The following is a 27,789-nucleotide window of genomic DNA, read 5'->3' as shown; positions in this document are numbered from 1 at the left end:
TACAACTACTCCTGCGAGGACACAAATTTAACATGTGACAAATACAATTTTTACACCAAAGCCAGCTAAAACTTTGATTTCTTACACCTCTATGTACACATCGGCTAAAAAAAGCAATATAAATCCTTTCATCTTGCCAATGGAAGCATGTTTATTAGCTCGTCTTCTTCTAACTTCTAAAGCAATATGTCCAGTAACTACCACCATCTCCCAGGTGACAGGCTACTTGCACTCATATCCCAGATAGGCAGAGGGGTCTTACGTAAGGAACCCCTACCGGAGGCAGGGTCAGGACTTAAGCTCAGGTCCCCCACATGAAAGGTGGCAATCTTACCACTACATTATCCAGTCACAAGCGTGTGCACGATGACAACAGGAAGAGACATCGTATCCTGCTGACTGCGATGAACGGCAGTTTAATTGAGCTATTTTTTCTTTAAACGTTGGCCCTACACTGCTGGCCTGAGAATGACTGTCTTGCAGACAGTGTGTTGATTTTCTCCTGTCCGTCAGCTTTCAACGTTCCCTTTTCTGACCCATGTGAAAGAGGCCTTACTGCTTATGGCAAAAATCGAGCTCCTCCACTCTCCACCCCCCACCCCCCACCCTCCTACTTTATAAACAATTGATCAAAGTCTGCGTCTTACTAGCAGAAGGCAGCAGACAGGGTGCTCTCAGGTTGGAAAAACAGTGAGGAATCCTGAGGGGTGCAGCTCAGCTAGCAGCAACTTGACTTTTAGCCATCTGAAATAACTCACAACTCACTATTTAGCCTTCACTATGTAGCTTTGAGTGAAGCTTGTACATAGTGGACGTTACACTTTTGCTTAAGCTTAAACTGCATCTGTGTGGGGAACAAAGTAACAAAAATATTGTACAATTTTTTATGTTTTTCATTGTGGACCAAGAAAGTTGAATCATATTCTGTCATGAGATCTGTAGTTTAAGTGTGCATTACTAAAAAATGAGCTCTCCACTTCTTCTGCACAGGCTAATTTGTATTTTATTTGTCATGACGGTGGACAAGTGCTTCATGTATGCTGTTACTCTCTCTGTGGACGTAACACTTAATTATCAACCGACTGGATTACTGCTCAGGCCTGCCACCAACGACGACTTGGATTAATGACACATGAAGAGCAATCTCTGTGACTGGAAGTCCAAGGCCCGCTAGGGCACTCAAAACTTCACACATAATAAACATCCCATCATTCTGATGAGCGCTTTTCCTCCTACATCAGAAGATATGACCAGAACCGTAAATCTACTCAACTTTCTTCATTCGAGTTGATCTGTGTCCAGAGGGCATCCATTACCCTGCTGCCTCACAGTGTCTCATTGAGGTCCTGCACTTTCACCTCTTTGCTGAGCAAGAAACCGCTCCGCTGGAAAGTGAAGGTCTATGAGGGGGCAACAACAACACATAACCATTTGCTGGTTTGACTGTATTTAATTAAAGGTTTTACATTTGGCTTTTTTCTCTGCTGTCCCATGCTGTGGCACGCAGTTCAGAGAAGCACATTTTCCCTAAGGAACTTCAATGAACAAATACAAATAAATCATTTCTTTCTCAGCATTTGTTTCCAAAAGCAAGAAAAAAACCTCTTTATTATATATATTTAGTGTTGAGTAACAGAGAAAAATAATATGAGTTGTATAAAACCACACTAACATGCTATTTTTATGAGTAAAAAAAGCAAGACTGAATTAGGAAGAATTTAAAAAAAACTTTTGCCGAAACAATATGACAGCTCTCTGCATTCGGGATCATCTGGGTCAGGGTTGGTAATGACTCCTTCCCACATGCTCAGGAAGATGCTGAGCACTGAAAGATGTCACGCACAGGTAGTAGACAGAGAGAGGCGTGCACGGTTCACTGATCAGAGCTGTTAAAAGGTAACAACCGCGCGGTAATTGCAGCCATCTCTGCATCATTTATTATGAATAAAATATGATGCAAGGTGTTATTCAGGCAAGGATTCTGGAATATCATTTCAGTGCCATGTTAGGGGAAAAAAAACAGTTCATTGCGGCTCCTGTCTGTCAAAAAATATATACGGAAAGTACGGAAGAAATTCAAAGAATGCAAATATGGTATTTTGGCGAGAATTAGGGGAAAAATCTATTTTCAAAGCTGCAGTGGGTAAGCTAGGCTAGACATACTATATCATAGCTTCACCTGCTAATGAGGTTGCATAAAGGAACTAATGAATAAAGAATGATTCAACCCGAGCAGATAATTCCCATTAAGCATATCCTTCCATCATTCATTAGTTGCTATTCAAACTTTAAGCTTACAGTAATTATTAATATCAATACCAGTGACCCAATTTCACACAGGACTTTCTCCTTCAGTTTTCAAAGGACGGACAGCAAGTTGATTTTCAGTTCATTTCCACTGGGTAATTGCTCCTAAATTACACAAACACAAAGGTCGCTCTTCATCTTAAATACAGTACATCTGAAGCAGTTTTGCAAAGCAACCGATTTCTGCCATTCCTTTTGGCAGAGAACACCCCTATATCACCAAATATCTATCAATGTTTCATCGAGACCTAACCTAAAAGCGTCTGTACTTGGTCCGTGATTGGACACTGGTCTCTTTCTACTTCTCTGTTCAGCAGTCATTATGTAGAGGCAACAAGAAAACTGATCACGAAGGATACATAATTAATAAAACTGCAGCATCAGAATAAGCATAAAATTACCACAACGCTTGAGCTACAGGGGAGGGGAAATGTCTGCACAGTCTAAAAAGGTACAACACTTGAGACAGGCGCGGTTATCACCAAAGTCATAATACAACTGAAATATTGGAAGTGTTATGGAAGGAAAATGAAAAATATTCACATGCGTGAATACACGCTTCCATTCTTGTTTTGGGAATAGAGAATAGAGGATGTTGGCTTTGTCCAAAGATGGTTCATTTACATTCATGCTAAATGCATATGCAAACGATCACAGAAAATTAAAGAAGTAAACATTAAATAAACCTTGCTCACAATGCATGAAATTGAAAAAAGTCATAAAAAAAATCTGGTTGTGTGAAGGGGCTTGTTCTCGAGTGACTTGAGCTGATTGGCCAAAGAAGAAGCACAGGCTGCTAAACATAATGGATTACTTGCACTCCCTTTACACTACGTCGTAATTAAACAGCAGAGGGTCTTCAGTCCGAGGCTTCTTCAGCTTCGCTACAATAAGGAGGTACAGGAGGTAATTCCGGGTTAAGATAATATTGAGCCAAATTTAAAAGATTGTAAAGCTAAAGATAACATTATTTCCTGATATGTATCTCCTTTATTGGTTTATTGGCACAATTTTTTTCTATAATTCATGTGTGTAGGTCTCAAGATTGTTGAACTGCACTATGTCTGCAAATGAAGCTTTTTATTTTGCACTTATTTGCATGAAATGTGCTTCACCATTAAAGTTGATTTAATTGTTTGAGATTTTATCTATAGATTATATAGACAGAAAATGGATTGATTCAAATACTGAGTGGACAGTGAGTGGGGAAACTGTAACCTGGCAGAGGCAAGCTCCTGCATATAAATAAAAAGGTACGAAATCAATTATATAAAGAGTTATTAGGGAGAAAAAGAAGTCTGCTGTGCCTGACGTTTCATGAGGTATTGCCCGAACGTGACAAGAACCTGACAAAAAGTAAGAGACAAAACATCCATGGCAGAGGTGATGACAGGTCTTACAGACGCACTGGACTGTGCGCGGACTCATCAAAGACAAGCATCACAAATCTTTCATCAAAGTAATAAAGCTTTAATGAAAGCACAAGACACAATAGGAGCGGAGTTCAACCTGGTCCAGCACTAATCCAAACACTGACCACTGAATTTCATCAAAATAGCTCGTGCAGACATGTTGGGAGTTGAGCAAACTGCTGGTTCATCTGGTTTCCTCTGTGCTGAGAGGGTTCAAATGACCAGTCAGCAGCGGCATATACCTACAAAAAGTTGCTCCTGAATGATAACAAATGTTCATTTGTACATAAGAAAATAAAGAAATGTCATGTTTCAGTGCATGTCAATAACCACTGAGCTGTGTTTCCATTGTACGGTAGAGAAGCTTTGAATAGATAAGGCCACCCCCCACATTTCAAAGATCTGATAACATTTTTTCACCTGAGCTGTGGTAGCATCATCTGCTTCTTTTGGATGAAAGATAAGCTCATGTTTCTGTGTTCTGGTTCATTAAAATAGATGATGCTTCCACTCAGTTTCTCTGACGAGTAACAAAGGCTTTCTGTGGCACATCTACGCTAATAACAAGCGACATAATTTTAAAATGTGAAGTGCTTTCTCTTCTACAATATCAGAGTAACATAAACAAATATGCTACTTTGATTTGTTGGGGATTTTAAAATACCCCCCCCCCTTTTTGTAGTTGCTCATACAAGGTTCTACAACTACAGTTATGACATTAGTATATGGATTTATAAACACATGATTGGAGAGCGGGAGTTCATCAATGACTGACACTGATTTATAGAAGAAGGGTACCGTGTAGTTAGCTGCAAGGACTTCAGACGGTGCCTTTCATACTAAAATGACCTCACCTCAGTTTAATAATAAAGCTTTTCTTATTTGAGTTCAGCAGCAGAGTGGAAACACATTGTAAAATATTACAGTCTTAAACTAAATAAGCTTGTTTTTATTTAATGAGAAGAACCTTCAAATATTTATCTGATTCTCTTAACCCTCTGAGGTCGATGATCACAGAATGGGCTCAGACCCCAGAGGGTTAATAGCAAGCTTTTGTTACACATCCTTTGAAAGACATGGGCTGCTCAGACTCCTTTGCTTTGGTATGAAATAAATTTACAGTTAGTTCTTTTGTGCCCCAGTGTCACTCTGAATATATCTACATGAGTAATTCTAGAGCAGAGAATAAAATAATGAACATGTAACAATCAGAAATAGTAACCGGCAGCACTCTTCAGCACAGGCCTCTGAAATCGTCTGAGAGGAAAGCAACCTGTTCAGCGAGCCAAATACATGCAGCAGATGAGGTAATTCCATGAGACTCTCCACAAAGCAACTTAAGAGGACAGCACTTAGAGGTACGTTTCTCCAGAAGCCCCCGACGAGGGCCAATCTGCCAGCCACTTCTTCACTGACTGACAGCACACTCCAGAGGAGCCACACCGCAAGACACGCACACTGATCCAGCCTGACACGTCTGACCTTTCCAGGGCCGCGCGGCTGGCTCACCGAGCAGCACGGCGTGCGTGGCTGAAAAGGCCACACAAGGCCACGCTGGAGTTGGCATTTCTGCCCTCCTTGGCCTCCCCTTACTGCCACCTCAAGAACTGGAAAGTAGTATGTCTGCGGAAAGACAGCCAGTCAATCCAAAAGGCTCTCATCCGCAAACACGGGCCTGAATTTGGCAGTTATTTGGCAGATTAGCATTCCCCCGGTGCAACGTCAGGTGCACTGAAGATTTTTGAGGGTGGATTATTGTGGGTTTATTACAAATGATGAGCGTAAGCGGACCTGTTTTTTTCTTTCCTTCTTTTTTTCACTTTGACCTAATAGATGTTTCTATGAAGGCATTGCTCATGCACAAAATAATTACGAGGATGACATTTGCATAGTGCTTTTTGTCATCTAAGTGAATGCGCCTGATGCATTGGCTTGTTAAAGAAGGTGTCCGACATAATGTGTCTACCCACAGTCCTGGTCGAGGCAGAGTAACCTCAGAATAGATGCTGCGGGAGCCCACTGAAGAACAAGCGACGAGAGAGGCGTGTAAGTGCAGAACAGATGCTGCAGCTGTGAAATGAAGAGCTGTCGCATCCAGCAAGCACTTCTCTGAGTAAAGAAATCACTCGGCACAGCAGAAATAAATCATGTGCTTGTGTACTTTGCCTTATGATTGTGCTTTTCAGAAAGGAGAAGGACGTTTTCTGCAGTCCAGGAATCCAGCTTATGAGACGAGACATTTTGGTCATTGTTGCCTCTATCGGACGTGTGCTCTGGTGACTTGACCTTTTTTTTTTAGTCCAGATATGCTTACTGCCCTGAGTAGTACACGTACAAACACACAGATTATAGCTGATGCAGTCATTGCAATGTGCCTCTTTAGTACTTGCATTGCATCTCTTTTACATTAATCGTGAATGTTTTTCTTCTGCAGCTACAACAGAATAAAAAAGAGATAATGCATTTGAAAATAAGAGGTTTTTCTGGGCTTTTTCTTTCATAAATCATCAAACAAGTACGTAGGGGTAATTTGAACTGAGTTGTGAGATAATATGGCAACAAGTAAGACGACTCTCTGTAATAATGGAGTAGTGAAATGCTTCTATATACCTAATAAGACACCTCAAAGGGACTCTGGCATATCACACCAGGACACAAAGGCCAAGGATGATGGGAGACTTATGGATTATAGAGTGTTTGTGCTATTTTCAGCTGGTTGTATCAGAGAGGGTCTTATCCAGAAACTCTGAAAGCACCAAAAGGTGTTTGAACATTTTGAGTTGGAATTGGAATTATCATTATCAAGACAAATGCAAAAAGAGGGAATTGTGTAAGACCAACTAAGTCACTATAAGCAGGGAAACTGCAGGAAATGTCTTTAATTTGACATCAACAGACTTCTGCCTATTTCCCCATCATGCCCATTCCACCAAGAACTGGTTCTATTATAGACACTATGCTGTGCAAATAGTCATTAAGAGAAAGTAACATCTTGTATATGGGTTCCTGACAGTGGCAAAGCATGTTTAATCGACACAACATGTTTCACTGGTCTTTGGGGCTGAGCATGGGACACAAACACGCTATAGAGACTAATTTATTACCTTTTATTCCTCTGGGCCTCCTTCTTATCCATAATGACTGGAACACAGTTCGTAAGCTCGGTCCAGTCTGCGTGCAGCCCGCAGCTCCAGCCGGTAGAGAAGCGGGAGAAGAGCCAGGACTCCTCTTTCCCCGGCCGATGACAGGTGCATTTCTTCTGCCCGGGCTTGCAGTCGCACGGCTGCTCCAAGCGAATATTCCTCACCAAGTGCCTCCCGAAAGTGGTTCCCCCGGTCTTCTGGATGTGCAAAAACACTATCACGTCGTCCCCTTTGATGTTGAACTCCACGTGCCTGTCAAGGTCTCTCTCAGAGAAATTGAATCTGGACGGTAGTTTTGGAGGACTGTCATCCTCCAAATCTGGATCTCTGTAGAAATCATCGCTGTCTTGGTACGGGGTTGAAAGTAGACTCACCCCCCTGAATTTCTCCTCAGTCTTAAAGTGGCACGAATTGCTGCCTGCAGGACATATATACTGGTAACCTATCATTACAAAAAGGACAGCTAAGATAGGTACCAAAATGAGCTTACTGGATCTTTCATCCATTATCTTAAGATAATGTCTTCATTCCATTACTGAGAATAAGTGGCACCCATGGGCTCTTTGGAGATCAATATTCCTCCAAGCCTCAGATCGACTAAAGGTGCCTTTTATTTAAGTGCCACATGTTGATCACCCTCCTTAAGACACTTAAAATGAACAAAACAGGCTAATGCACGATAATGCACACCGTCTCCACTGCGCTGGGAATGTCCAAATTCAAGAGTCATTGCATTCAAGTCTCCGTCTATCCAACTTCTGAAGCCAGTGTAGAGCTGCATCCGTGCCGACGACTCTTGCGCTCCGGCATCAAGTTGAAAATGAGGCAAATCGATGAGAGTTTCTCAGTTTCACTTCCTCTTGAATCTCAGTGCAAGATCCCGTGCAATCTAGATGGCAGAGTGGTTCATTTCGCTGGCAGACTTACTTCGGCGGGGGACGTCGCTCGGCTTGCACTGTTGAAGTGGATCCTCCGGCAGGCAGCAGCATCCTTTACGGGCTGAGGCGTCTGACTGGCTGTGCTGAAGCAGTGCTTTTTGAGAGGATGCTGCTGCATCCGAGCCGACGAATACGCGTTGTGCTCTCGTCGCGGTTGGGCTGGGAGAGCTCTACATCCCACCCCATGCATCCCCTGGTCTTGTTGAACAGAGTCCGAACCCAGAAACCCGATAAACGGAGCCAACACAGAGATTTGACCAAATATAAAATCCTCTCTTAACTTTTTGGGAGTGACCTTTGATGATGAAAAAAAGGAGAGGGGGAGGCTCATGGGCTATTACCGGTGAAAAATGACATAACATTTAAAACATTTTTTTTTTAAGTTATCTATCATTTTTTTGAATTTCACCTTTACAGCTGCTCACCATCAGACTGTTCATTTAATCGTAAATCTAACTTTAAGACACAAAGTTTTAATGGATTTTATGCAGATAAAGCTTACAGATAATATGTCCATAAAGGTTCTCCACCCATTTTATTTGCATGAAACATTTCACTGGTCATGGAAGAGACCACTCAACCTATAAAGCAGCTCGGTGGCTCTCATAGAAATTTGAAAATGATGATCCTTCACATAAAAAAAAAAAAGAAAAAAGTCCCTCTGATGATGTCACCGAGGTCATTTAGGCCTGATTCATTGCTTGGGAATGATTAAAAAGGAAAATGTAGAATTACATATTATAAATCAAGCAATTACTGCACCTGAGATGCAACTAATAAGAAATGTGGCTGTGCTGTATGAGGTAGTTTGAAAATGGTAGAATAAACCCTTTTAAACCAATCCAGCGTGCTTTACGTGAGAATATCACTTTTTGCAGCACAGATTTAAGATGAAAATATTTCAGTGTCTCAGATCATGGACTTCCTCTTGAGCATAGGCTCAATTCCTAAATGCCTTTTGATTGTTATATTATCCCTTAGACACTGATCAAAACGTTCTGTAACTGGCTCTGGGAAAGTGGGGGAAATAATACAATTCTCCAATAAAATTCTTTAAGTAACCGAATCACTCATGTTTGGGGTATTCTACGTAACATCTATTTGATCAATTCTCTTATTTTCTCTTAGTCTTACCTTAATTGATTAGACCCTCCCTGGAGACACAGCTTCCAGTGAAAAAACTGGGGGGGAAACCCTCACGAATACATCACCAGCTATGAAGCTCTGAGAGGCTACTACTTAACTTTAATTTTTTAATGATTGGTTAATGCAGTATTTCCCAGTCCTGGTTATCTGGTCCCACTGCCCTGCATGTTTGCAAATTAACCGATCACCTCAATAGCTTGCCATCAAGTTTAGCAGAAGCCCATTAATGACCCACTGATTTGATTGTTGAAGCAAGGAAACATCTATAATATGCGGGTACCAAAAGTATGTATGAATGTAATAACAACATATAACAACACGAAGTGCAAAGCTATTATTAATATTATTATTACTGTTATTATTACACTAGCACGTTATACGTAAAAAAATAAGCCTTACATTTATTTTGATATTTTCATCCAGCAGGAAGCGTCAGGCTACAAATATTTTACACTGAGACATAATAATTCACTACGCAAGACCGTCACTACAACGTGCCTTAATGTTTTAGAGAAAAGCGTTTACAGACCAGCTTCTGTCTGCATAGCTGTCTGACGCTGTGCCAGAAAGTCACCATTATTACCGTTAAATTTTATTTAGCCACACGCACCTGTCACTTGTTTTTTTCATGTAAATAATGAAATAACTAGTGGTTAAAAATACCTGCACTTCATGCATCATTTTGTTTTCCGGTTGTTTTAGACACGAGTAACGGTCCGCGCCGGCCACCTCTATGCGACCCCAGATAGCTGTTTGCTGCTAGCTTCCCAAAATACCTACCTGAAGCCCCTTGCTTTGTATGGAAGCGGTCAGCATCACCGGCGGGGTGAGAGCCACATTAACTAACAGCAGCTACTTACTTGGAATGTAGACGGTTATGTTTATAGCTAGCCATGTCTTTAGCCTCTGTTTGTGTAATCACGCTACAGTGGGTACTAACTCTTTTTCACGAGCATGTATACTTGTAGTCTGAAGCTAAGTTAACTTCAGTCTGTTGTATGACCCTTCTCATCTCATATAGCCGTTATTTCCAAGAGGCAGCTAAAAAGCAGCTCTCATGATGCTAACATCTACCACAATCAGAATTTGCGAGCATATTTTATTTTTTTTACATAAAGTGCAGTTCTTTTATTCCAGGGAATAATTTACAGTAACTACGTGGCACTGACTCGCACCCCTCTAAAGGCGCTGGAGCTGAGCTGACGGCGGTGTGTTTTCTCTTTATCGCTATAGGTTCATGTTTCGTCGAGACAATGAAAACCCTAATAGTGTTGTCACTGCTGCTGCTAAACATACATCACGTTTTATCAGCACCTAAGGGCGTCACTGCCAGTCTTAAAGCCAAATGGAGCATGACACCTTTCCTCTTGGAGACGAGGTACAGTACTCTACACTGGGAATGCGTGCCTGGGATTTGAGTTAATGTGTAATAAATAGGGCCACAACCACTGTAAAGTCAAGAGTTCAAGCTCCCAAGACCATCCACTAACCACACTGTGATTACTAGGATATATTCTGATTGATTTGTTCTTCAGTTAATCGTTAATGTGCCTGTAGATCTGATTTTGTAGACTGATGTTCTCTAAATATGTTTGTGAGTCCATTCTCTTAATGTTGACTCACACTACGTTAAAACTAGTCTCATTCAAACACGGTTAAATTAATCTGAGATGAGTGAATGATTGGCCACAAGTTTGCAGATACACTGGACATAAACTGGATACAACTCAAATATCTTCCCTTGCAGTTAATATCAAAATAACTTGCTTAGTCTAAAGACAAACTTTTGTGTCTTTGCATTACTTATTGTGTTCATGTTGTTACATGAACTTTTATCAGTCAAAATGAGAGAAAAGAGTTTTGTCAAAGCTGTTGTTTTTCACATACCATGTAATGATAAAAATGTTCCCTTTGTAATTAAAAATGATTGTGAGGTCTATGGAGAAAAGTTGGATGCAGGTATTTCCACAAACTGTAAATGAGAAAAGCCCACAGTTACCGGCCAAAGCAAACTTTTACTTTCATTTTCTTCTGTGCAGCGAGTTTATCGGAGAAGATAGTAATGAGAAGTTCTGGCAGTTTGTCGACACCGTCAAAGAGCTCACCGTTTACAAGCACGGAGGTTTGTATTTCTGCACCAACTATCAAACAGATTTGAAATCATTCATCTGGTCTCTTTAAAAAGGCTTCATAACTATCCACGTTGATCTTGTAGAGTCTGTGCGCTCATATTACAACTTGGTCATTAAGAAGGCGGGCCAGTTCCTCACAGATCTTCAAGTTCATCTCCTCAGATTTGCTCTGGCCCTGCGGTCCTACTCACCAGCTGTTCACGCATCCCAGCAGGTCAGTTTTTCTCTTTAACTTTTTCTATGACTTTCTCAGACGTAGACCGTGAATGCAGCCAAGCGAGCCCTGTTTCTTGTAGCAGGTGCTTATGTTGTCTCTCGAATTGACGTTTTATTCTCCTTGACGTGGGGTTCTGTGAAGCGCTCATGAGTAATTACTGCCTTACCTGCCGGGTGCATCAATCAGAGAGCTCTCAGTTTAGAGGAGGAAAGAGTGTTTGATGGGCGAGAGAGGGAATGACTGTCTGATATATGCTTTTAACTTTAACATTAAACAGAAATGCTCTTACAACAGCATTTCTCTATAGCGTCTTTTGGTTGGAACAGTTTCCTATTAGTTTTTCTCTCAGAATCCAGATGATCATGCAAACATGAGTCCGCTATACCGGCGATCGAAACAAAATCAGCTTTTTCGTGACCGTTGACCCATATGTGTAGATCCTAAAAATGCAAATTACTCAGTATTTTATCAGAGCCCTTACTTTAAAATCATACAATACTGTTAGAATTGGAAAAACGAATGAATATGCGTGTATGTCAAGGTGTTGTTTCGACGCAACCGGTCACATGTTTTGTACTCATCCGGTCGGTGCCGCGGTTCTGAAATATTGAACAGACAGCATCTTGTCAGAGGATGATGTCGAAAAATCAAGACGGCTTGGTGTCGGGAAAGATGGACAGACAACACGGGAGAAACAAACAAACAATACTTTCCAGAAATTGATGCTCCATGTGAGTATGATTCAGCTGAGGCTTAACAGAATCCTGCCAATAGAGAGCAAAGTGGTATATATGCTGTGGGCAGTAAGATGAGAGCGATTGAACTGAGGGTGCGCTGCAGAGTGATTCTCTTTACATTTCTTCTTTTTTTTTTTTTTTTTTCACTTTTCTACATTTTCTATTTCACCTGACTTTAGTCTGTTGAGACGGCTTTCTTGAATGCCCAGTGTGCTAAAAGCTTCAGTTTTACATTCGACACAATATGAGACCATTAACTTTGCGTCATAAGCGGTGGAAATGCATTCAGAGTATTACTTCCTTATCTTCAAAGTGATGTCGATTTGATGCAAGTTGTAAAGAATAAAGAAGTCCGACAGCTCTATGACAGTTTCAGTGAGAATGAAAGAAACCCGAGCGCACCTCGCATGCACATTTTCGTGCGCCACACTGTGTAAATTGGTGTGTTGCTTATACTTGCTTTTTAGACATGGACTGTAGACTGCATGCTAACGAGTATTTGCTAAAATGTCAATGAAAAGAGAATTCTGTTTTTAGTCTGTAAGGATTCAGAATAGATTTATCACTAAACTAAGGTATCTGTAGGGGACTGATAGAGAGTTATGAAAGACTTAGTAATTATAGACTTGTCATATTTTCTTTAATTTTCAAAAAGCAGTCCACATAATGATAAAATAAGCAATCAGGCCCTGGCAAAATAAAGCCTGTGTACTAGTCGCTGCGCTTTGAACACCTTTCTCCATTCTGCTTTTAACAGATAGCCGGTGATGAGCCTCCGCCTCCATCTTGCCCTGCCTTTGTGTCCGTCCATGGTCAACTTAGCTGCAGCACCAAGGACATCAAAAAGCTCCTGAAAGCAGCTGCAAGCAGGTAACAAACGGGTGGGGGGGGGCGCCATAACCTCAACACAAGAGAGCAGAACTCAGTAGAAATTGTTTTTAATTCGCTGACTGAAAACTCAAATGTTTGCAGGCCCAAACCATACTTGTACAAAAATGATCACACATATCCAGGGGTCAATAAAACAGATGTGCCAGTCGTCATCCTGTATGCGGAGATTGGAACCAAGAAGTTCGTCTCTTTTCATAAAGTGCTGTCGGAGAAGGCCGAAAAGGGCGCGCTCAGATATGTCCTGCGGCATTTTGTGGAGGTGAGTCGTCGTGCTTTTGCATCCATTTTTTTGTTTTGTTGTACCTCTCTGTGAGTAAGTTCTCTGTCAATTCTCATTAATATTTAACATTAATATTTGAATCATTTTAAAAGAGCTTGGATGGATGAGGTTGGTGAATTTTCTTTTTATTCTCTCGATGGATCGAGCAAACATATCCTACTCAAAGCAATGTTAGATTTACACCTGCATCACAAATGTTGCATTAGCAGCGTTACTGTCACCTGGTCGTCCTTTGACCCCCCCCCCCCCCCCCCTTTTTTTTTATCCTAATATGTAGTTGAGTCGAGTTTCCAAATCTTAAGTTTGTGGTGTCAAAAAAATAAACCCAGATATTTAATGTTGCTGATTCCAAAGGTGCTTCTTGTGAATCGCACTATGACAGCTTGTACTGACAAATCTAGCCAAGCGGAGATATTTCTGGAGGTGAGGGGAAGTTATAGGTCATTTGTTCATGTTTTCGTTTCCCAATATATGCTGTAGGTCACTAAGTAAGACTTTCCCTCAACCCTTTAATGCACTGAGAATAAAGGAAAGGCTAAAAGTCTTTTAACCCTTTTTTTTTGTCTATTTGGGGAGAAAATGACCAGAATCAAAGCTTTGTGGTCGGGGTGGACTTTCTCGTAAAAGGTTTGCGTCCACGTCTTTTTAATAAGCTCAAATGTGGTCTATTAAGTCTAGGACCAGGACATAAAGGGGTTGAAACAGTGTTTAGTTAGTTTGGTCATCTCATTTAAGTTAACAAAATACTGGTTCCTTTACAGTTAATGATAGTTCCCGTCTTTGAACATTACTTTTTGACGTTTAATTCTCGGTTTTGCTGTCAACGACGTGTTTGGAACAAATATTTCAGCAGAAGTAAATATATTACTGACCATTGCTAAAAAGGATCTGACTCCTCAAACACAGACTGTAGCAGACACCCTGAAGAAATCACTGAGAATCATTTCTTTTGAGCCGTTTGCAGAATACAAACTGCTCTGATTGTGCTCGTAAAAAAGAAAGACCTAGACGGTGGCTGATATTCATGTCAAGGTCGAATGCCAGCGAAGCCGCTGCAGTGTGTGGCAGGCCGCACTTTTTCGTTGCCGCAAATAAAACGTTTTATACCGCGGAACTTTCACTGGAGGCGGCATTAAAAAGTCATACGCAGCTGAACATCAAGCTTAAAGACGAGAGATGGAAATTTAAGAGATTGACAGGGCACGGACTCTTTGCCTATTAAAAGTGCAGTTGCACTTTGCAAAGAGACATACGGTATGTCGGCTTTGCTGAGATTACAGCGGCGGTTTACACAGTACCGTCCGGTTAGAAAACTGCTGTGGATTTTACAACTGGAGACATCCCCACTTCATAAAAGCAGAACCCGTTAAAGAGCAAAATATCTTTGATTTATTGGAAAGATGGCACCTCGTGACAGTACTTTTGGCTTGGCCCATTCTGCCTTGAATTAAATGCACGTCACTTAAAATTCTGTCAGCTTCATATTTTATGCATGTGTTTACAGCGCTTGTGCTTCCTGCCGTGATACTTAACGCACATACGGACGAAGCTGTTCATTATTTTACATTCAAAAACGCCACTTTGCTTGTAATTGCTGCAGAATCCAAAGCCTCAAAAGATGCTATTATCTGGGTACGGTGTTGAGTTGGCCATCAAAAGCACAGAGTACAAAGCTGTGGATGACACCAAAGTAAAAGGTCAGTCAGCGACTTATCAAACAGCGTGTTATACCCTGCTGTGTTCAAGCCAATTAAACACAAATGTTTCTCGTGGTAGATTCAAAGACCGCTCTAAATGCTGAGGACGACGATAATGACGAGGTCCAAGGATTCGTTTTTGGAACATTAAAGTAAGTTGTGAATTTAACTGTCCAAAAGGTGTTCAGATGTCTCGTGTTTTATCTGTGCCCAGGGTTGCCGTCTTTTCTACGTGACTTAATTTAGAAATGTGAAAAAGAAAGGCTCGCATTACGTCATGTATTTCCCTGCAACCCCCCCCCCCCCCCTCCACTTTCTTAAGGAAATCTCACCCCGAGCTCCAGGAGCAACTCGGCGAGCTTCGCAAACATCTGCTGGAGAGCACCAATGACATGGCGCCTCTTAAAGTGTGGGAAATGCAAGGTAACAGATTTCAGTTTCAAAGTGTTTACTGTGTGTACCTAAACCCCCCCCCCCCCAGAAAAAAACAGATGTTATGAAAGAACGATGGAGAATGTAGCATGTTTATTACCTCATGGGTATAAACTGTAAACAGAGAGGGAAACCTCGTCTGTCACCTGACTGTAGATACATGGAAAACCACTAAGAAAATGTATGATCACAGCAATTTTATGCTGTGTTAGCGTTTCACCCGTGTAGGGCCTGCCAAGGGTCGGTCAGACAAAAAAAAAAGAAAGGAATTCTCTCAATTTCTAAACCGTCCTCTTGGAGTCCTTGTCCATTTCTTCAGTTTTCTGCGATCCATGCCCGCAGTTTAACAGTCCGTGCCCACGGATTTGCGGTGCATGCCCCTCGGTTTAACAGTGCTCCCTCAGTATAGCGGCCCCCTGTCCAGAGTCGGTGACGGGGGGAATTAATGATGTATATAAGCACGACTCATAAATTCAGAAATCTACATTCAAATGGCTGAATGTTTTTTTGCCTCTTCTGTTTTTGTAAAATAAAAAAAAAATAAAAAACCTAGGTCTGTCACTACTTACTTTTCTACTTTTATAATCTAATTAAAAAAAACGTGCAGAGAGGAAGGAAATAATTGACGAAATCTCCTTTTTCCTTCCTCAGTAGGGATTTAGCCTGTTCGACACTGAGGATGCAATTCAGATAGGATTTATGTTGTCGTGGTTTTTCTTAGCTGATCCTAGGTTTACTCTATGGGATGACCAAGTAATCATTTTAATAAAGCTATATTTACCTATTCAGCACTCACACGTGGATTTAAGCAGTGTAAAATCATGTGCATTTGCACATTTAAAAGTTTTTTTTGTTTGATCCTTACAGACCTGAGTTTCCAGGCAGCAACCAGAATCATGTCCGTACCAAAGTTCGACGCTTTGAAGGTCATGCGCGACCTCAGCCAGAACTTTCCGAGCAAAGCAAGGTAAGAGAATTTATCTCATTTCCTTTTCTGTGGCTGACTGTCGAGGGCATTTGGTACGGCTCCAAAATCCATATCAGATCCGTCTTCTGTGTTACAGCGTGTGAAACTAAGCACTACTGATGCTTGTTAAAGTACACATGAAATATGCCTGACGTAAACCTTTTTTATTTGCTCATTATTACTCCCTCTGTCCCTCCCAGTACACCCGGCACCGCAGGAAACACATATGAATACGAATAAATCTGTTTTTTACAGAGATCTAATCAAGTTTTTTTGATGTTTGCTTATTTTGGCTCGGGCATCTTGTAATAACACCAGAAAGTGCTGAGTAAGAGATGGGTGTTTACAGGGAATTGACTGCAAACACACCGTCTTGAGAGCCCAGGTTTTTGAAGATTAAAACTGGCATTTTACTGCCGGCTGGGGATGTGGTAAAGGCTGATGGTGACTGTACATGTTTTACTGTTCCCACAGATCACTGACAAGAGTGGCCGTAAAGCAGGAAATGAGAAAAGAAATTGCAGAGAACCAAAAGGTGTGATGTCATAAGCAGCGTTCCTGCATGATAGTGCCTGTGTGTGTGTGTGTGTGTGTGTGTGTGTGTGTGTGTGTGTGTGTGTGTGATTACATCTGTAACTATTGCACTATTGCACGTTTTATTTTAGAAAGTGAGCTTCAAAACTTTCTCTGATACGAATCCCACAATCAATTTGACACTTTATTGTGGCTGTTTACCTCGTCTTTGTAGCCTGGGAATTCCCATGCTGCTTTGCGCGCGATTTCATTCACACTGCAAAGGCAGCCTGGAAACCACCGCCCTTATTTTTACCTTTGGCCCAAAGCAGCATGGGAAGAACCAGACGCCATTTGATAGACATTCGTAGCGCCCAATAAACGGCTCTAGGCATTCGTAAACCACGCCTCAAATACGAGAAAATGCACACCTAGTTCCCAGACCACCATCTCATCGAGATGTGGACGCGTCAGCCAGGCTATCGTCTTTGTGCACTTTATCCTCTTTTGTCAGTGCAGCCAGCAGTCACTTTGCACCTCGTTTGTCGTCAAAAGATTAGACATCAGTGGTATTATCTTTCATTAGCGACTGACTAACACTTTGTGTTTGTTTTTTTTTCCAGCATCTCAGTGAGACTGTTGGTATGCACCCAGGAGATGGAGAACTCTTTATCAATGGGCTGCACATCGATCTGGACACTCACAACCCTTTCAGGTATAAACCCCCGGCAGGAGGACTCGGGATGTGTCCCGAGGAGGCCGTAAACCTACACATCAGCAGCTCAGCCAATCAGAATAACCTCCAGTTTTGTACTTGCAGCATTTTGGACATCCTCAGAGGAGAGGCCAATGTCTTGGAGGGGCTGCATAACTTAGGCATCAAGGGGGAACATCAGGGCAACCTGCTGAGGTTACCAGTGAACACCGTGGACGACAGCTACACCTTAGATATCAGACATCCAGCTGTAATGGTGAGCCATGTCCAAAAGCATGCGCCTTTTGACCCATCGACTCTCTTGTCAGATAAACTCTGCAAATTTTTCTTTTTTTTCTTGGTGGAATTACACTGCTGTGGGTATTAGATTAGTCATAAGGCTATTCCAACAATCTTAAACTCGGAAGGAAGCCAAGAAAAGTTGTCGAATTAAAAACCTCCCAAAGTTTTTCATTTTGCTGCCCCTGGCCATTTTAATATTTCAAATACTATGAAGTGTTATAAAAATGAAATGTGGACGGCATCAAGCCTGTCCAGATTCCGCCCAAATGTTTTCGTGTCAGTTTGTATTTCCCCTTTTGTCTCTGAAATTGGGAGAGTGACAGAGAGCAGGAGGGAAGGAGGTTATATAAGATGGAGTGATACGCCACAGACAAACGCCTGGACTGTGGAAAGTTGGTTTTGCGCCAGTTGGGACGTGCTGGACCAACGCTGACGTGAAATATGACCATTTGTATCAACAGTGTTGAAAGTCAGAACAGATTGTTTTGGCACTTAGTTTCCCTGTAATGCCACAGACATGATGCAATATGCTGGATGACAACAGTTTTAAAGTATTTCAACTCTTCATTACAATGTCTGTGGACACAAACTTTCTCATACTGATGAATGTATGCATATGCATCGGAATATATTCCCATTTAAATTGAATTTAAGACAATATCTTCAGTTTTAAGCAGTCAAACGTGATACTTTGAATAAATAGAGGCCACTGCTATCAGCTGATATTATACCATTCACTGATAGGCCAGTTGAGTTCAACAGGTTTGGCAGCAGTAGATGTGAGACATCAATGTGAGACTGATAAATCTCTGCATCCCTGGGCTACTTTTGTTTGCAGATTGGCCTGTAGTCATGAATCATTTTTAAATGAATTTACATCTGATTAATTAAGGTGTTTTTTTTTGTTTTGTTTTTTGTGAAAAAGCATGACTTTAGAGACAGTATTGTGCTCATCACACACACACTGGAGTGCCGGAGAGCTAATATTTAGAAATGTACCTGAGTGGTGGCATGCGAGAACACAAATGCCCACAGCATTCGCCCTGGACTTTTTACAGAAATATGCCACCCAACCTCTTAGTGAAATCTCAGGAACATAAATAGTGAGTTATTACTCTCTAACTTGTTTTTTTTTTTCGTGCATTTTCTAGTGGATGAATGACATTGAGAATGACCACACGTACCGGAACTGGCCAACAGGTGTCCAGGAGCTCCTCAGAGCCACCTTCCCCGGTGTCATCCGACAGATCAGACGCAATTTCTTCAACTTGGTGAGTTAATCAGAACAATAGAAATATCAAGTAAAGGGTGGTTTGGGATATCAGCACTTAAGAAACAAGTTGGACTCCTGGACTGTTAGACCTTTGCTGCTTTTCATTCCTTTCTCCCCGGGAACACCTTTAAACTGAAATTATGTTTTATAATACAATCAGACTTGAGCGACTGCCAACTCAAAAATAAATAAATAAATAAATAAAAAAACCTGCCACTTTGTTTGGGGTCACCTAGTTCTGAAAATAACTCACTCAGTTGCAGCACAATGTTATGTTACAGTACAAGCTCTAAGTAGAATTATAAAGCCTCTCTCCCCATCTTTATCTCCATACACAACTTCACGCACAATTTATCGAAAGTTCACTTCAGACAGAAGTGACCACATAAATTATCTACTGATACTTTGTCCAGTGTTTTATTATACGAAGTATTGGAAGAACAAGGATTTCAGAATAAAATCTATCAGTTTGGAGTGAGGTAGTGTGAGCTCTGAATGCTGTGGGTGCTACTGTGAACTCCCAGTCTGGGTACTGCATGCTCTATAATCTACTATTTAAAATGCTTAAAACATTATAGTTTTAGATTGCGTCCAAATGTACTTTTTTATCTTGGCTTACAGCTATAATACTGATCTCTGAAGAGACACTCACCCCTCATTCGGACCTGAGGAGACCTTTGCAAAAAGGGGACACGCCTCCTTTATCAATAACCCTAACAAGATGACGAGTGTTAAGCTTCATTGACCTGGTTTGGTGATGGTGCCTTTGTTGTTAGGTGCTGTTTCTAGATCCCCTGCAAGAAGAAACCGTTGAGCTGGTGAAACTGGCAGAGCTTTTCTACAAGCATAAAATCCCCCTGAGGTTGGTGCGGTCGTTCCTCACTCCCACGGCTGTTTACGTGGTCCACTCTTGGTGTTGATAATCTTTACCATGTGGTGATTCTCATTCCACTTGCAAATTGAATACTTGTTTCGTCCCTGTTCCTATAGAATTGGATTTGTGTTTGTTGTCAACCCCAAAGATGAGATTGATGGCTTCTCAGATGCAGGAGTTGGATTTTACCGACTGCTGAATTACATTGCAGACGAGTATGATTTATCCCAGGCTGTGCTGTCTATGGTCTCAGTAAGTACACCACATACATAAATCTCTTGTTTTAGCAAGTGTTTCTTGCCAGCATACGTCCCTTTGTTCCTCAGATGTCCAATTGCTTTATTGTGCTTTGTTTTATCCTACAGTCTGAAGCAGTTTTTTTTGACGAGATGAGTAAATGGGATTTTACCTCTGCTATTAGCTTTTTCAATAGAGTTGACAGCGGCAGGCATCAGAAGACAGTGATTGTCAATTCTAAACTACCATTCCACTCTTATTGCAGCTGTACAACAAACTAGATGTGGGGGAGACGCTGACTGTTGATACGATCTCTGCGTACCTGAAAAGAAAATACCCAAACGCCAATCCTGAAAGGATTCTAGGCGAGGAATCTGAATACGACTATAAAAGAAAAGTAAGACTGAATTGCTAAAAGTGTTGATACAATAGTTAGTTGTAAGTAATTGATAACTTGATGCGATTAATACAACGGAGCATTCCCTCTTCATTCTGTCTATCCCAGGACGGTACCCTCTTCTACAGAAAGAGTGGCCTGGGCGCTCTGCCTTTGGCTTTATTTAATGGAGTCCCTCTGAACCCAGACGAGATGGACCCAGAGGAGTTGGAAACCATAATCCTGCAGCGCATAATGGACACGACCACTGCCTTTCAGAGAGCTGTCTTTATGGTATGACTCACTCTTCAACCTGCGCAACCTTTTTATCTTGTTAAGTAGAAATTTTAGATTCATGAGTCAACAAAAACAAAGAGACAGATGAGAACAGCACTTAAGGTGGTATGTTCATGCTTATCCTACGCACATTAGTTACATCACGTGCCAACTTGGGGTTAACGGTCTTTGAAAATGAATGAAAAATATCAGCAGTGTCGTACGTAGCTATTTGCTGTGGAGGGTTTTGCAATTTTACAATGTTTAAAGATCAAAATGGGTCTGTCGATACAAAGTCAATTGTTATTATCTTTATTTCTACATTGTAAAACATATGGACAGCACTGCATATGCTCTAAACAGCAGTGATTAAACAGCAAAGGGTCTGAAGTCAGAGGCTTTAGTTATGCTGAAATAAGAAGGGGTACAGATGGTCACTCTTGCCTACAGCAACAGCTTTACTCTTTTTATGATGACTGTCATTTTTATTTATGATGCAACAATATAATTTCCATTCGGGGATTAGAAAAGTCTTGAAGTGGTAAATAGGTTGATTACTTAACTATAATGAATTAACTTGAATGGCACTTAGTGGCAGTTAATTCCTTCCTGTGTATTGCTAGACTCAACACATTACTGGACATTGCATTTTGCTGTTAGGTTTCCCTCCTCAGCCTTCCATTTTAAGGCATTCATGGACATGTTAACACGTAATTTTATGTTTGTGCTGAAGTTGTTGGGCATTTACCACATTCCCAACATAGACTGATCTTGCTTGCGATGTACGTGTCACTTCACAGGGTCAGTTAACTGAAGGCTCGGATGTGGTGGACTACTTAATGGAACAGGCTAACGTGGTACCCAGAATGAACCCGATCATTTTAAGCACTGACCGAAAGTACCTTGACTTCACCAGCACGCCAGGTGACCTTTGCTACTCATCTTACACCATCCAGCATTGATTTACTGTATGAGAGTCCTTCTGACATACTTTCTGCCTTCGCTTGCAGTTGTCGATGATTGGGAAGACACAACTATGTTTTCGTTCTTGGACTCTAGAGACAAAACAGCTGTGGTGACTAAGAAAATAAAGTACTTCACAAATAGCGGTAAGAAGTGTCACTTTTTGTTTAATTTACTCTCTAGATGCCGTTTAGATCAGCTCACACCATCTTGCTTACTTGCTTTTACCGGCATCTTTTTTTTTTTTCCTAAAAAGTGCAATATGTTGTACATTTATTCATAATGGAATGGGAAATTGGAAGATGTACAGGCGCAGCATTTGTGGACAGAGTCAGTACAGTTCTGTCATGGTCAAGCAGACTGAACCATAAGGCTTCAGCCATCTGATGCAGATGCCTCTCTGACTCTTCCCTGGTGATGCGTTTTGGGCTTATTCAACTGGAAGGAAGTCTTGGAGCAGACCCAGGGTGAGATTGGGAGACATATTCATAGTCTGGCTCTGCTGGGTAAAGCAGAAGTAGCTGACCAGAGAAAGCGGGGATGAAAGGTTGGACATTTATTAGTTAAATATCCACGAAATAACAACTAGATTATTCCTAAGATGCTTTATGGATGTATGAAAGCTTGTACTTGACGAACAGCATGTGAATGCAGACAGGTTGTGCCTGTTCTAGAATATAGCTGGGTCCTTTGAATAGCTTTTGGCCTACAGTCTAAATGGTCCCCAGAACTACTTTGCACTGCTCAGGCCCATAGAGTAGCCGCAGCGAGGATGAGGAGGGTGATTGCCATTCTCCCTCTGTCGACTTCCTGAAGAACCAACTGGCTGCTTATCAGACTGACTGACTTGGGGGGGGGGGGCCTCACATCTCTGACACATAAACTGAATGCTCACTTTAATGACTGTATCTAATCTCCTTCCCACTGTCTTCTGATCAAGAGTTTAGAACCAGAATCAGATCCTGTAAGAATATGCTTTTAAAAGCGCTGTAAACATTAAGGTAGGCAGACAGGAGACAGAATGGCTGAAAAAAAAAAGTCCACTCATGCTTCAAGTGTATGATTTGTGGGCAACATATTAGGTTCACCTGCATACCATTTTGTTTATGCAGCATCTCTGCCTCTCAGTACATAAGAGAAAATAGAGTCGTGGTAATCAATCATCGAATTGGAGAGGAAATTTAATTGAAGTAGCTTTAATTAGGGCACGATGGCTTGAAAATCTTGGCAACATGTTTTCATCGCGTTTCATATTCGATATTCCCCAAATGTTGGAGAAATTTGTGTAAAAGAACAAAACAAAAAACAGACAGCGTCTGCTCTGCAAACACATGTGTGCTGTCAGGGATCATGGCCAGATAACTTGCTGTTGCACGGGGAGCAACAGCAGCTCAGTTGGACAAGCCTTAGAGCTGTGCGGCGAAGAACACAACATATGAACACAGAACCCATAAGACCTTGAACTGGATGGGCTACAGCAGCAGAAATCACCACTGGGTCTCCAATTTTTTTCAGTGAATGCTTGAAAGAGACCATGTGCATCCCTTTGTAATCAGTCTAATCATCTTCTAAAACCCTGCGGGATGGCACACCACGGTGCACAGCTCATGTTATCCCAGGCTGGTACAACCAACTTTGAATGTGCTTCGTGAAAGCTAGTTGCCTCCATAGGCACCATATCTCAGTTTAAGTTGCGAACCTTTGGGACGTGGACGAGAGGGAAAATTAAAGCGCGAATGAACAAGTGGAAAAACTGCAGGAAGATTGGGATGTTGCCACGTCAGCATCGTCGACGATTAACTCTAAATAGAGATTGTAGCGCATGCTTGCAATGCCACAGTGGCTTAAGCTACAAATTACTGTTGTGTTTTTGCTCTTTTATCTTAGATGAGGACGGGATGACTCCTGTGACCATTTGGATAGTTGGAGATTTCGAGAAGATTTCAGGAAAGAAACTGTTGCTCAGTGCTCTGAAACATGTGGTGAGTACAGGCAACACACAAGGGATTATTTTCATCAAAATGCTGGAATGTATCTGGGATGTATCTGGGATGTATCTGGGAAAATCGCAAAAGGCATAATCTGTAAATGTACTACTATTAATGATGTATTACGCTTTTTATTCTTGGAGGGCCCGAATGTTGCTATTTTTCATATTAGCCAGCGTTAGACACAAATTAGTTGTGTGATGTCCCTACACCCACATATTGTGTCCACTGAAAATCAGAGCTTTTAAGAGGTTAGAATACTGATCACAGTATATAAATGTACTTTGCTAAATAATTATCTGTTGTATGCTCAGTAGATATATATATATATATATATATATTCCCATATAAATAGAAGAAACTTTTACTTTTAAGTAATCACACTCTTACGGGTGTTCTTCCTCAGTGACATCTGTGGATTCTGAATGTATGAGAATCTGTGGTATTAGTGTGAATCGTCTTCTTACTGTTGTTTGCGTGTGTGTGTGAGAGCAGAAGGCAAGTCCCGGTGTGCGTTTGGGGGTGATAGATAACCCCAGCGGAAAGCCCTGCGAAGATAACACCGTGCTGTACAGGGCTGTCTGGGCTTCTCTTCTCACCCAGAAGAATAAGGCTGCAGCAGAGTTTGTGCATAAACTCCTGAAAGAGGAAAGCATCCAGCTCCTCCAGCAGGGGACCAAGATGAAGGACTTACTGATGCAGGTAGGAAGGGATTAAGGAATGCAGTTCTGTTTTTTTGTCACTTCAGAGAGAAAAAAAACCCCAAAGTTCTATGGATTTTGTTTGCACTTCATTTTACATATCAAATGCAAGTCTTTCGCAATTCGGTATTTGACAAAATTGCAAGAAGAACGTGTCCGCAGTGTTTGGTCAAAGCACCGCTTTGCTGTTGAAATTGCATCGGGGGATGCATTATTCATAATTGGATCTTAAATTAATGCTGGGTACTCAGTCTTCTTTTATAAGATGTCCCCGTAATGCACCGTACTGATATAATCACAAACAAAGACCATAATCTTGTTTTGATCACAAAGGTTTTCATTTCGTTCGAAGGTTTTGAAATGTCGACATCATTTCTCAAAGACAGGTATGAAGCAGCGTTGCTTAATCATTGATACTGACTTTGTTTTTAGTCCGCAGTTTCTCATCACTTCAATCCAATGACCTCTTGCATTGATCTTGTAAATAGGTATCCTATTAAAAGCATCATCCGTCATCTTTCTAATGATTTTTCACACTGCTCTGTAAAGGTCTTGAGCCAGCCCTACAAATATGAAAGTGCATTATTTAAGGCAAAAACAGAGTTTGTACAATTTCCATGAGATTGAAAGTCAATATTTGCTCTGAGCACCTTTGTTCTAAAAACAGCCTGAACCCTCTTAGACAAGCTTTCTTGTAATTTCTTCAGGAATTGTTCTCCAGGCTTCTTTCGGGACATTCCAGAGCACTTCTTTGGAAGTTGGCTGCCCTTTGTTCTGTTCTCTGTCAAGATGATCCCACCCTGCTTCAATAATGTGGAAGTCTCTAAATAATTCTCCATAAGAATTATTCTGAATAACACTGATTTTCCGTCCAAGGGCCTGTGCTACAAAGCAGGTTCAACGGATCGAGTGTATGTTTAGGTGATCGGGAATAACTAACTCTACTAACAGAGATCTTATGCTCAGCAATACTATGACGCTGGTTATTCACCCGGTAAGTCATTCCGGGTGTTCCTACTATTATTATTATTATTACTTATTTTTGTGCGACCCTGCAAAATGGGTGAAGTTGGCAGCAGGTCATCAATTGCAACCTGTAATCCTTGCAGACTGAAAAGCAACACCACGGCTACAGCCAAAGCAGGAAGGAAATTATTAGACCAAAAAGGGAAAAAAGAATGGCTGCAGCTGATAAAGTAAATGTGTGAATTAATAAGCTGATTAATATCACTACCACTCATTACAGCACGAGTCGTCCTGATGGATTTGATGAATGTAATGCAGGAGTATTTGTAAAGTGTGTGAGAACGTTTCAGGCTCACTCTATCACACTTAAAGCCAGCTGCTTCAAATGCTCTTTGGACCAAATAGGGGCAAATGAACACTGTCCGAGCACTATTGTCTAATTTATTTCTTTCATTTTCTGAGAGAGGTTATTGGTCGGGAGCTGGTGCTATAACATGCGTTGATCTCCTCTCTCGAAACCCAACCCGCTCCTGAGGTCAGGTTTCCAGCACAAGTTGCTCTGGTGATACAACCGAGAAGTGAGCTGAACCTCAAGTTTCCTTGTTAAGCCGCTAACCCTGCTGTGTAGTACAGACCCTGGTTCTTGTGTCATTTGGCATATCTCAGCCTTTGCTCTCTGTTTGACTTCCTTAAGAGTGGCTCCTTGACAGCCACCCTTCTGTGCAGACTATGTCTTAACGAGGCTTTGGCGAACTGTAGATTACTCCACCGAAGGGCCAGATGCACCACTGAGCTCTTCTGTCAGATCTTTGCTGAATTTTCTTCTCTTCTTTTTTTTTTTTTTTTTGCTGTTTCTTAGAAAACATCACTTTCTGCTGCCGTGTGTGTGCTGTGAATTATTCTGTTGGCTTTGTTCAACTTCTTTCATCCTCCACTTGTCCACTTTACGCTCATTTTAGTTCAGGACACGCTGCACACGTGCCAAGACCTGCCAGGTTTTTGGCCAGGAGCTCTTTGAGAATCACCTTGTTGCAGCAGAAATACAATCTGATCTTTGGCTATTTAACAAAAAAAAAAAAAAAAAAAAAAAAAAAAAGGTGCAACAAAAAAATAGGAACAAATCATATGTCTTTGTTTTAGGGTTCTAATGAAAAAGCAGCCCAAAGAAAAATTTTGAAACGCCTTCAGAAAGCCTGCTGGAGACCACTTTAAAGGGATTTAAAGGGTTAACTCGAGACTTTTACACAGCAACTGAACATCAATAATGACAAATTTGTTAAGTACATATCGTTAGATATTTGCTTGCTCTTTTTCAATGAAGCTATGCGACCAAAGAGAGTGTAAAACACTTAAGTGAAAGCTAACAATTATTCAAACTGGGCTTGGCATCATAATTGCTCTGTTGCACTGCAAGGACACGTGCGCAGTGTTTCTTCCAGGCGCTCGCGCGCTGAAATGTGAACTCGGCCCGTGTTTTATTTTGTTGTGTTATTGTAATGAGTGTTGGCTAATTAGCAGGTGCCACAGCCGATATGTCATATTTGTAGTATATTGGTTTTTCTATCATGTTTGTCCCACCTGACAGAGAGAAAGAACTGTTTTCATGAATATAATTAGAAGTAGGATATGTGGAAATTAGATACCTCCTATTTGCAAACTGCTGAAGTGTGTCAGCACAAGCAATAAACATAAATTATTCCGGGAGTTGGCAGTTGAAGTTGATAAGAAAATGTTTAATTTACTATCTACTGTTTAACACATGAATGCCTCTGAGCTGAAGCTGTGAAATTGTGTATTATCTTTTCATCTGAAGTGACAAGAATACACCGCGAGACCCACGTCCAGCGAAGTAAACACTGAGCTGTAGGAGCAATGCAAAGTATTGTTTGCGGGACACATAGTGTCATGAACTTGGCAGGAGAGACAAGCTTCCTAAATACTAAAAAATCTAGTTATTTTTAGTTGATTTGCAACACTGTCTGCGGACAATCAGAAGTATTAATGGTTATTCTATCACCGAGCTGTTGAAAGTAGACCAAAGTCTCCATCGGCTGATGGTTACAGGTACATTATCTCGTGGTACTAAGTAAAGATTCTTTTGATCAGTTTCAGAAAGACATGCAGAACTGCAGTTTGGAATCGCTATAAGAGATTTTTGAGTTTCTAAGGTTGTGTCTTGGTAACCTTGGTGGGTCGCCGTTGCTTGAGAGTACATGTATTTTGTATTTAATATCATTAATAAGTCTGTTTGATAATTGACTCGATGCACAGTTTATAAAAAACCTGGGCCGGGGGGGGGGGGGGGGGGGGGTTGGGTTCATCCACA

The 27,789-nt window shown here is 41.2% G+C and overlaps 2 protein-coding genes across 7 annotated transcripts in view; one reads left to right on the top strand and one right to left on the bottom strand.

The window, feature by feature from the left end:
- hs6st3b (heparan sulfate 6-O-sulfotransferase 3b) overlaps window positions 1-7,847 on the bottom strand; it is a 75,915-nt gene extending 68,068 nt beyond the window's left edge. Inside the window, exon 1 of the mRNA XM_075479587.1 lies at window positions 6,824-7,847. Coding sequence (XP_075335702.1) covers window positions 6,824-7,368 — 545 coding nt within the window. The 5' untranslated portion in view covers window positions 7,369-7,847. The remainder of the gene's footprint in view (window positions 1-6,823) is intronic.
- Window positions 7,848-9,677: 1,830 nt separating this feature from the next.
- uggt2 (UDP-glucose glycoprotein glucosyltransferase 2) overlaps window positions 9,678-27,789 on the top strand; it is a 40,056-nt gene continuing 21,944 nt past the window's right edge. For all 6 annotated transcript variants that reach the window (XM_075479579.1, XM_075479578.1, XM_075479577.1 and 3 more), the window contains exons 1-22: window positions 9,678-9,772; window positions 10,180-10,324; window positions 10,986-11,068; window positions 11,162-11,292; window positions 12,790-12,902; window positions 13,005-13,182; window positions 14,804-14,900; window positions 14,980-15,052; window positions 15,223-15,323; window positions 16,200-16,299; window positions 16,774-16,834; window positions 17,436-17,527; window positions 17,633-17,783; window positions 18,961-19,080; window positions 19,859-19,944; window positions 20,073-20,208; window positions 20,459-20,590; window positions 20,699-20,863; window positions 21,646-21,769; window positions 21,856-21,954; window positions 23,696-23,790; window positions 24,292-24,498. In XM_075479579.1, the coding sequence (XP_075335694.1) occupies window positions 10,200-10,324; window positions 10,986-11,068; window positions 11,162-11,292; window positions 12,790-12,902; window positions 13,005-13,182; window positions 14,804-14,900; window positions 14,980-15,052; window positions 15,223-15,323; window positions 16,200-16,299; window positions 16,774-16,834; window positions 17,436-17,527; window positions 17,633-17,783; window positions 18,961-19,080; window positions 19,859-19,944; window positions 20,073-20,208; window positions 20,459-20,590; window positions 20,699-20,863; window positions 21,646-21,769; window positions 21,856-21,954; window positions 23,696-23,790; window positions 24,292-24,498 (2,469 nt within the window). In that variant the 5' untranslated portion in view covers window positions 9,678-9,772; window positions 10,180-10,199. The remainder of the gene's footprint in view (window positions 9,773-10,179; window positions 10,325-10,985; window positions 11,069-11,161; window positions 11,293-12,789; window positions 12,903-13,004; window positions 13,183-14,803; window positions 14,901-14,979; window positions 15,053-15,222; window positions 15,324-16,199; window positions 16,300-16,773; window positions 16,835-17,435; window positions 17,528-17,632; window positions 17,784-18,960; window positions 19,081-19,858; window positions 19,945-20,072; window positions 20,209-20,458; window positions 20,591-20,698; window positions 20,864-21,645; window positions 21,770-21,855; window positions 21,955-23,695; window positions 23,791-24,291; window positions 24,499-27,789) is intronic.

This window comes from Odontesthes bonariensis, chromosome 12, assembly GCF_027942865.1.
Source record: "Odontesthes bonariensis isolate fOdoBon6 chromosome 12, fOdoBon6.hap1, whole genome shotgun sequence".
Classification (NCBI taxonomy): domain Eukaryota; kingdom Metazoa; phylum Chordata; class Actinopteri; order Atheriniformes; family Atherinopsidae; genus Odontesthes; species Odontesthes bonariensis.
Note: the sequence above shows the minus strand (reverse complement) of the source record. Positions and strands in the feature narration are given on the sequence as shown.